Genomic DNA, 9,390 nt, shown 5'->3' with positions numbered 1-9,390 from the left:
ACTGTACGTAGTTATTTCTCAATAGTGATTAGTTATTTCCCAATAAATATGAAGTTCTCCAAGTGTCGAGTTGAACATTTAGTGGCCAAAGTGTCTGTCTTAACCTCTCAAAAACTCAGGAGTTAATAAAATTTTGATTCAATGTAGAGGAACATACAGGAGCAGTGATTTGAGCAAGCGGTGAGGCAACAGTTGTTTTGGGGGGAGAGGGGTTCGAGACAGGCTTTCTCTGTGGTTTTGGAGCCTGTACTGGAACTAGCTCTTGTAGACCAGGCTGGTCTCGAACTCAGAGATCCGCCTGCCTCTGCCTCCCAAGTGCTGGGATTAAAGGCGTGCGCCACCACCTCTCGGCTAGAAGAAATCTCATAGCGCCTCTAACAGCCATTATTCTTCCCGTAATGGTCAGTTCTTTTAGAGAAAGAGTGAGTGGCTCTGAAAAGAGCCTTTGGCATAGCTAAAAGATTTCTTTAAACGACTTATTTCCCCTTGGCCTTGTGGTGGCTGCTCTCGGTCTTCTTGGGCAGCAGCACCGCCTGGATGTTGGGCAGGACGCCGCCCTGCGCGATCGTCACGCGGCCCAGCAGCTTGTTGAGCTCCTCGTCGTTGCGGATGGCCAGCTGCAGGTGGCGCGGGATGATGCGCGTCTTCTTGTTGTCGCGGGCCGCGTTGCCAGCCAGCTCCAGGATCTCGGCCGTCAGGTACTCCAGCACGGCCGCCAGGTACACCGGGGCGCCGGCGCCCACCCGCTCGGCGTAGTTGCCCTTGCGGAGGAGGCGGTGCACGCGGCCCACGGGGAACTGCAGGCCGGCCCGGGAGGAGCGGGTCTTGGCCTTGGCGCGAGCCTTGCCGCCCTGCTTGCCGCGTCCAGACATTGCAAAAAAGCTAACAGGGTAAAAGCCTATTGAAGAAAAGCAACACTGGTGTTTTTTATAGTTACCGCAGGGCGCGAAAACGGCGCGATTTCATTGGTTGCACATAAACACCAACGGCACCGTGGCTTTTAAAAACTTCTTTCTTTGATTGGACAGTTTGTAGATGACGTTTTGCGATTCATACTAAGCATAGACACAAGTTTCTTTAAAAAGGGACCAGTGACTGTGTCTACTGGAGACTTTTATTTTTCTGTCTCTTGTTCTTTTGTTCTTCGCTATGCCTGATCCTGCGAAATCCGCGCCCGCCCCGAAGAAGGGCTCCAAGAAGGCCGTGACCAAGGCGCAGAAGAAGGACGGCAAGAAGCGCAAGCGCAGCCGCAAGGAGAGCTACTCGGTGTACGTGTACAAGGTGCTGAAGCAGGTCCACCCCGACACCGGCATCTCTTCCAAGGCCATGGGCATCATGAACTCGTTCGTCAACGACATCTTCGAGCGCATCGCGGGCGAGGCGTCGCGTCTGGCGCATTACAACAAGCGCTCGACCATCACGTCCCGAGAGATCCAGACGGCCGTGCGCCTGCTGCTGCCCGGGGAGCTGGCCAAGCACGCCGTGTCCGAGGGCACCAAGGCCGTCACCAAGTACACCAGCTCCAAGTGAGCGCTCTGACTGCAACCCCAAAGGCTCTTTTCAGAGCCACCCACAATTTCGCATGAAATAGCTGTTACGTAATTTTCCTTCTCTCCCATTTCCTGTGTAACTCTGGCGAGGCAAGCTTTATCTTCTCATGACAGAATATTTCGGCATACCGTCCAAAGGTTGTCCTTTGTTTTGACAGTTGTAAGGTGGTTTCTTTTTTGTAAAGTTATCTCTATAACTGAACCGATTACTCAAGACTTTAGGTGTCTCACTGGCCTTTGGATCCCCGCCAAGTCAACTTTTCATAACTAAATATTTAAAGTGCCAGTGTAACCACAGGTTAGCAATGCTGAGTGGGTAAAGGTGAATCGTTACTGGTACCCAAGTAAAAGCGGGACCCAGTAGCTCTTGAAAACTAATTTTAAGTGTAAATTCAGCACGAATTATGTGTGAGAGGCTATCTTCAAGGGTGTGTTAATTGTCGTGAGTCCAGCAACAAGAGTCAACCTACACCGAAAATCAGCGGACTCCAGCTGTTCCGCCGAACTGCCTTGGTTAGTTACCTCCCGATATTCGTGGGAGTTCCATGCACGATCCAGGGCCTGCAATTTACCATTATCCAAATAACCACCTAACTTATTATTTTAGTGTCTCATGGTATTAACGTGTCGGTTCCCGCGTAGTCTACTTTCTCCCGTCAATCATGTTTTGTAGATCTTTCTCCACCTATGAAAGAATAAGCTTCACCACCTCGGTCCCTCCACAGGAAGACTTTGCAGGTGGGGCTGTTTAGGGAATGAGCTGGTCTTGCAGGGTGTGTGAAACGTCTCTTTTCTGCCATCTTGTGGCATCAAGTAGAAGCACAAACCCATGACGTTGAGTTTTTTCTTTTCTTTCTTTCTTTTTTTTTTTTTAATTTATTTTTCGAGACAGGGTTTCTCCGTAGCTTTTTTGGTTCCTGTCCTGGAACTAGCTCTTCTAGACCAGGCTGGCCTCGAACTCACAGTTTTCTTGTTTAGACCTAACTGCTTCCTTCTTGTGATGAGTTGCAGTAGGGTTGCTATTTGTTTCCTAGTAACTATAGGAGTCATTCATGTGTGACTGAGCAAGAGGGTGTAAGACCAAGGGGACTAGGGAGAGCATAGAGGGAGTGTCTGGACAACGCTATCAATAAATAAATAAATAAAATACTACTCAAAAGCAAGTTAAAATAACTGAAAATAATTAGAGGCATGCTTTCTAGCTTTTGATCCTTTAGTGGTGTGCAGTGCTTAATCATGCACAAAGATCTTATTAAAACACTTTAGTAGAACGGCAGGGCTGACAAGCAACAGAACACAGACACATTTTTCTTGAAGTTCAAGAGCAAGGTGTGATCAGGTGTGGTACTTCTTCTGAGGCTTCTCTTCCAGACTTGGTAGGTGGCTGCCTTCACTCACAAATGTGAATGCGAAAACATGTGTTTCAGCCTTGGCAAAGGGATTTGCTGTACAACGAAAACGGCTTCCCGTGAGGTGCTCTCTCAAAATGACTCTGTCTTGTTTGTCGAAACAAAGAGTCCTGTAGGCCAACTGTCCTTGAACTAGCTATGCAGACAAGGACGACTTTAAACTCTTGATTCTTGTGCCCCTGTGTCCTGTGAGCTGGCTCAAAAGTATCTTCATACAGCTGTTCTCTTTTGATTTTATACTTGCCGTGCTGGGGTGGAAACTCAAAGTAATGGTGTCAGAGCCTGCTCCAACAAAGTCAGCCAGGGTACCTGGATGGGGGGTGCTGAGGCTAATGAAATGTTAGATTGAGAGAAATTAAGACAGAAAACACAGGATAGATTTGGGAAGTCTGTTGGTCAAGCCAAACAGCCCTGAATTTATCTCTCAGTCAGGATATATACTAATAACAGGCAAAAAACAGATCACAGAACAACATCATCACCACCTTCCTGTACTGTCCTTGAGAGAAAGAAGCACTGTAGCCTCATTGTCTGTCCTGTGAATCCTGCTGGCAGCAAAAAGTTTTTACTTTTTAACTGGATGTGCCTTTGACTGGCGTTCAACAGCCTGTGTCTTAATAGATGATGTGTTCTCCATCATGGGCAAAATGTTCTTTCCCATGGCTTAATCAGAACTTTCTCACAGCTCTCAAGGATGCTGGAGCAGGCAGAGCAGGCAAGCTTGAACTCAAATGATTGTGAAGTCAGAATGGGCTCCAGATAGAAACTGAGTTACATAATGGAATTTATGTTATAAGGGATTTGTTAATAGATTTGCTTGGGAGACATTAAATCACACAATGTAGGATTTAGCTAAGGGGGCACTGATCCCCAAAATAATTAGTATGTTTAGCTAGGTCTGTTAGAGATAAGCAAAATTTACATTGCCAGGTTGTAAATGTTCACTAGGATTGACAGGCCATTAGGCCCATTCCCCAAACAGCAAGACTCTAACAGGCATCGCAACCTGAATCATTAAGTTCTGACCTGCCATTAAGTCCCCGTGCTCTTATTATGAGAAGCCTAATTCTCCAAGGTGGCCAGGATGGACCTGGGGGACAACTGTGTGGACAAGAACGACACTGGTGTCCTTCAGAAATAATCCTGGCCAGTCTTGGCTGTGTAAATCTCCCATCTCCCCAAGTGGCCAGACGTGTAGTCTCTTGCCTCTGTTCAAATTGTAACCTGGGCCAGACCTTAAAATGTCATTTAAGCCTGATAGTGTAGTGGATCTCATAAAGCTATAGTGTACGTACATTAGGGAAATCTGTTCTACGCCATCTCTTGCTTGTGTATTTGCTGTCATCCTTCATCACTAACCGTACACAGTGATTTCTCATTACGAGAACCTACTCTTTCTTTAACAGTATTAGTGACTTTTCCCCATTGCTGGAACCAAATAAATACCCGACCACCACCACAGCAACTTAAGAGAGCAGAGGTTGACTCTGGCTTAAAGGTCTAAGGGATCAGGGCAGAGAAGTCATTGTGGCACACTTGAGGAGGTGCTGGTCTCAAGGCTCACATAGCCAGGGAGTTTAGCGCACTTCTTTGTACTTGGTCCAGGGCCCAAGTTTGCGGAATGGCATTACCCATGTTTAAGGTGGGTCTTCCCATCTCAAGGAATCTAACCTAGATAGCTCCCCACAGACATGACCCCTGTCTTCAGTGACTCTTGATACTGTCATCTGGACAGTAATAACCATCGTACTTGCTAAGAGAAAATTCCATAGAGAGGGAGAATTAGTAAGTAACTAGGAGGTGAATTGAATACATCACTTAAAAAACAAATTCTGTAAGTGGCTATCGGAGTATCCACAAACAAACAGAAAAATTCTTTCTTAAATAAGGCCCAGAACAGAAAGTGATGGTTCCTTTCTCTACAATTGTTTTAGGTAAACTGAGTTTGTGTTCAGATATCTATGAGGCTGAAAACTGAGAACTGGAGTGGATAATATGACCGCAATGATTTTGGAAAATACTTTCATTTTATGAGTCTCTCTCTCCTCTCTCTCTCTCTCTCTCTCTCTCTCTCTCTCTCTCTCTCTCTCTCTCTCTCTCTCTTTCTCCCTCCCTCCCTCCCTCTTTCTCCCTCCCTCCTTTCCCTCCTCTCGCTCCTTTAAATATAAGAGACCTGTAGTCAATGTGTTATGATGTTAAATAAATAGATCAATGCCATGTGATCATTTCTGTAATCTTTGAGGAACAATGTTAAAATCTGGTGAGTGGTAAACCAGAAAGTGTGTCTTAATTCATTCCAAACCACAAGTATCCAAGACGTGTCAAGTGTCACCAGGCTGGGCTCAAGGTACAGTGGAAATCACGGAGCAGAAATACAATAACCCCGGTCCTACTGAAAGAGCTTCCCAGCACTGCCAAAGGAATAAAGCACACCATACTGAGCTGGTGGTAATGATCAGCAAGGAGGAAAAGGGAGTAGGAAGAAAAGTCTGCTCCATATCACTTTCTCTGACACTCTAAATCGAGGCTAGCTCCTTTGAACTGTGGCGAACAGACACGCTACTTTGGCCGCTGGGTTTAATACCGCCGCTCCGAGACTGTCACCATGTCCCAGTTAATTGAAAACGTGGTGTTTTCAACTTGAAGGAATATTTGAGTGCAGCACGCTTTGATTGGCTATTATTTTCCGTTTCTATAAGCAAACGGTAGGAAGTTGATAAAGCTTTAATTCTATACATTCTCTTTGTGGCGAAAAAGTAAAGGAAAGAAAATACTAGCAGAGGATGGTTTCGATCCATCGACCTCTGGGTTATGGGCCCAGCACGCTTCCGCTGCGCCACTCTGCTAAGCACGAGAGTGTGGCTTTGGATTCTTACCTTTACAGATTCATGTAACTCCGCCCTTTTTAAAAATAAAATGGTTGACTGCCTTATTTAGAGACTTGGATTTTGCAAAATTCGTTTAGAAAATTTTTATTTCAAATGGCCTCAGAGAAATAAAATTCACTGTTTCTTTAAGAAAACAGTTTGTCGCTAACATACTAGTCCTTTTTATTTGAAAGGGTGATTTTAATCAAAATATGATTAACATATACGGGTCATGAAAATGTAAGTAGGTAAAACGTCTGACTCTGAGGGAAATTGTATTCAAGATGTCCTTTTCTTTAAGGGGAAAGAAAATAAGCTACACCTTGCATTGGCCGGGAATCGAACCCGGGCCTCCCGCGTGGCAGGCGAGAATTCTACCACTGAACCACCAATGCTTGGTGTAAGAGTTGCTGTAATAATCTTACAAATGTGTATATTGCCTATTTTTAAAATAGTCCCAGGAACTTGACACCGCCTTGAAGACCGTAAGTCTCCTTTCAGGGATGGAAAGGTTTTGGACCCGGGCAGGGGACCGGAATATTGTTGGGGGGCAGTAAGGAGAAGGGCACCTGAGGAGGCCGTGAATATCACCTCAAGGGCTAAAATTCTCAGCACTCGCTTAGGAATCTGGACGGAAACGGGAGGAACGCGAGCAGGAGAATGAAAAAAAGCCAATAATTAATTAATTAATATAAAAATAAAAAAAACACAAAAAAACGGGAAGGAATTCCCCAGGTCAACCAGAGGGCACAGAAGAGCAGAGCAGAGGGGGAAGAGGAACCCCACACCTGCCCAACTTCGTGGCATCCAGTGCTGCTCCCTGCTGGTCGCCTTAGGAGTTTTGGTCAAGGTTACATTGATTTAGGAAGTAGCTCCGAGGTGTCCTTTAGGAAAACCGAGTGCAGCGTCTCATCAAGGAATAACTTCTCCCAAAAGGCACAGTCACGACTTCCATAAAAATATAAACATGAATTCGTTTTAGACGACTTTGTATAACAAACTCAAGATATGATTTCTGTACTCAATCAACAAAAAAATCCAAAGAAGAGAAGCTTTTCCATAAGAGATCAGGAATGACGAAATGAGTGTGTGAACGAGGTCGTAACTAGGTTTTCCTTTGCGCTTACTAAGTCTGGCTTTGCCTGGGGTCTCCTTTCAGGCACCTCCCGCATGAGAATATAGATGTGCAGCCCTACAAAAACTTCTGGAGAAGTTGAAAGGGTGAAGAAATTCTCTCCAAAAATCTTTAGGATTCCGAATATACGATGGGACAGAAGCTGAGGGTGGAGTCGGGCGATGAGGGTAAGAGAAGTAGGGGAAGGTGGGAGATAAACCAATCAATCTCTTTTATGTGTGTTGCCTCAAAATCACAAATTAAGAGATAGAGGAGAAAGGATATTCAGTATTGTATCAAAATGTAAAACCTATTCAGCAAAAGGAGCTGTATAGAAATTTAAAAACAAGCCACTGACAAGCAGAAAACATACACTACTTTCCTGATAAAGGGATTTTCCCCAGAATACATTGCTAAATTAAAAACCATATTGAGGAAGAAGAGACCATTTGGAAGCAGCACTGGAGAGAGAGAGACTATAGCAATAACACTTTCAGAGCTAAACTGTCCAAAAACGAAACTTTAAAAAAAATTACATTCAGGAAAGACTTCAATGAAAAATTGCTATTGCAAAGAAAGAAAAGGACTCCTGAAGAAAAGGAAAAGGGCTTTATGTCCCAGAGAACACTGATGCTGAGGCTGGGGCCTCAGAAGCAGTGTTCCTATTTGCCTCTCAGCCTCTCCCCCATTCAGAGGGTGGAAGGCTCGGGTGTCACTATTCTTTTTGAAAGTTTTACTTTGTTATTATTATTTGTGTGTTGTGTGTGTCTTGCAAGTGTGAGCCTGTGCGTGTCTTGGAGGTCAGAGGACAACTCTTTGAAGCTGAGAGGTTTTGCATAGGGCCTTGGGATTGAACTCCTGTCTTCAGGTCTGAATGACAAGTGCCTTTGCTGTTGGAGCCATCCCTCCATCCCTGATGCCCGCCCCTCTTGTTTACCTACAACAAAGCTAGATTCTCATTATTTGTCGCTAAGTGATGAGCTGAACTACTTGCTTACCTTTGCCATCCGTCAAAATAAAATGCTCACGGACTAAATGCTGCTCCTCTTAGCACGAGCCAAGCAACAAGAGCAGCTTCCTTGTGTGTATGGCATTATATGATATGACCATGCTGCCCTTTCGTCTAGATTCTTCAACCGCTGGCTTTTTCTGGTGTGATGACATTGAAGGAGATCATTCCTGTCGAGTCCTTCATAAAGCACAGAGCCAACATCTCTATTAAAGAAAGAGGTTAAGAGGAAGAAAACAGCAAAGTTGACAAGATGTGGGAGCCTTGAGATAGACCCTTTAAAGACCCAGGGTGAACCATCTATCTTCATGATTGCATTTGTTAAAGTTCACCATGACTAAGTGGGCTGAAAGGATAGTCCAACAAATAATAAGCATACTATATCACACAGTAGAGAAAAAAATCCTCATTCTCAACTCTGTAGGTGCAGAAGGCATTTGATATATTCAATGGCCCTTGAAATGTGTGTTTATATACCCATGAACATATATACACACCCATCTCTCCCCCCCCCACACACACACACAAACTAAGTCTTTCCCAGCCGTTGGGAGGCCGAGGCAGGCAGATCTCTGTGAGTTCAAGTCCAGCCTGGACCACAGAGGGAGAGCCGGGACAGGCTCCAGATCTACACAGAGAAATCCTGTCTCAAATCCCCCACTCACAAAAAAATTTTTGGTCAAAAATAATAAAAACACTGTAATCACATTTCTTGGTTTAAAAATATACTATCAAGCAGAAACAATCAAAATAAAAAAGTTCTGGCATAAAAACAAACAAAGCGATAGCAGAATAGAAAGATTGATATTAATCCTGTACTTCTATGTCAACTGATTTTTAACAAAGATGCAAAAAAAAAAACACATTTTCAAGATAGGGCAGGCTTTGTATTGAAAGATAAAGGAAATGTTTGACAGCATTAGAATGTGGGAGGCTTTTTTGGACAAGCTCTTAAATGCACAAGAGATAAAAGCCAAAGTATATGGGACCATATCAAGCTTAGATGCGTCTGCACAAGAGAAAGCAACTGAATCAAAAAGATGGGAGATGTCTGCAAATTGTATATGTTTCATTATTCAGAATATAGGAGGAATTCAAGATACAGCAAGGCCTTAAAAGACAGAAGAAATGGCAACAGATCTAAGCAGACATTTCAAAAAGGATGACATAAAGATGGCCAGTGGGTTTCTCTAGGAATGCTGAGCCTTACTTCATTAGGGAAATGCAAATGAAACCCACGACGACGTTCTGTCATTTCACCCCAGTAATACTCAGCTTTATAATACTGGTGATGACATAGATAAAGCGGAACATTTAGGTACTGTTGGTGCTAATGTAAATTAGTTACCCACCACAGAAAACAATTTAAATTAGCACACCTGTTATAGAAAACAGTTTGAAGATTCCTCAAAGACCTAGAAATACCACATAATACAGAAAT

General features: G+C 44.1%; 2 protein-coding genes and 2 non-coding genes across 4 annotated transcripts; 1 reads left to right on the top strand and 3 right to left on the bottom strand.

Moving 5' to 3' along the window:
• Positions 1-472: 472 nt before the first annotated feature.
• Positions 473-872, bottom strand: LOC130885917 (histone H2A type 1-E-like). The gene has a single exon (XM_057787762.1). It carries the CDS (start codon positions 870-872, stop codon positions 477-479), a length of 396 nt encoding a protein of 131 aa, XP_057643745.1. The 3' UTR covers positions 473-476.
• Positions 873-1,149: 277 nt separating this feature from the next.
• On the top strand, positions 1,150-1,530 carry LOC130885927 (histone H2B type 1-H). Its single transcript, XM_057787771.1, has one exon. The coding sequence runs from the start codon at positions 1,150-1,152 to the stop codon at positions 1,528-1,530; it is 381 nt and encodes a 126-aa protein (XP_057643754.1).
• Positions 1,531-5,733: 4,203 nt separating this feature from the next.
• On the bottom strand, positions 5,734-5,805 carry Trnam-cau (transfer RNA methionine (anticodon CAU)). Its single transcript has one exon. It is a non-coding gene; the product is annotated as a tRNA-Met (tRNA).
• Positions 5,806-6,150: 345 nt separating this feature from the next.
• On the bottom strand, positions 6,151-6,221 carry Trnag-gcc (transfer RNA glycine (anticodon GCC)). Its single transcript has one exon. It is a non-coding gene; the product is annotated as a tRNA-Gly (tRNA).
• Positions 6,222-9,390: the final 3,169 nt, after the last annotated feature.

This window comes from Chionomys nivalis, chromosome 13 (assembly GCF_950005125.1).
Source record: "Chionomys nivalis chromosome 13, mChiNiv1.1, whole genome shotgun sequence".
Taxonomy (NCBI): Eukaryota; Metazoa; Chordata; class Mammalia; order Rodentia; family Cricetidae; genus Chionomys; species Chionomys nivalis.
Note: the sequence above shows the minus strand (reverse complement) of the source record. Positions and strands in the feature narration are given on the sequence as shown.

Coding starts and splice junctions, on each gene's coding strand:
- LOC130885917 (XM_057787762.1), bottom strand. CDS start 872: ATGTCTGGACGCGGCAAGCAGGGCGGCAAGGCTCGCGCCAAGGCCAAG.
- LOC130885927 (XM_057787771.1), top strand. CDS start 1,150: ATGCCTGATCCTGCGAAATCCGCGCCCGCCCCGAAGAAGGGCTCCAAG.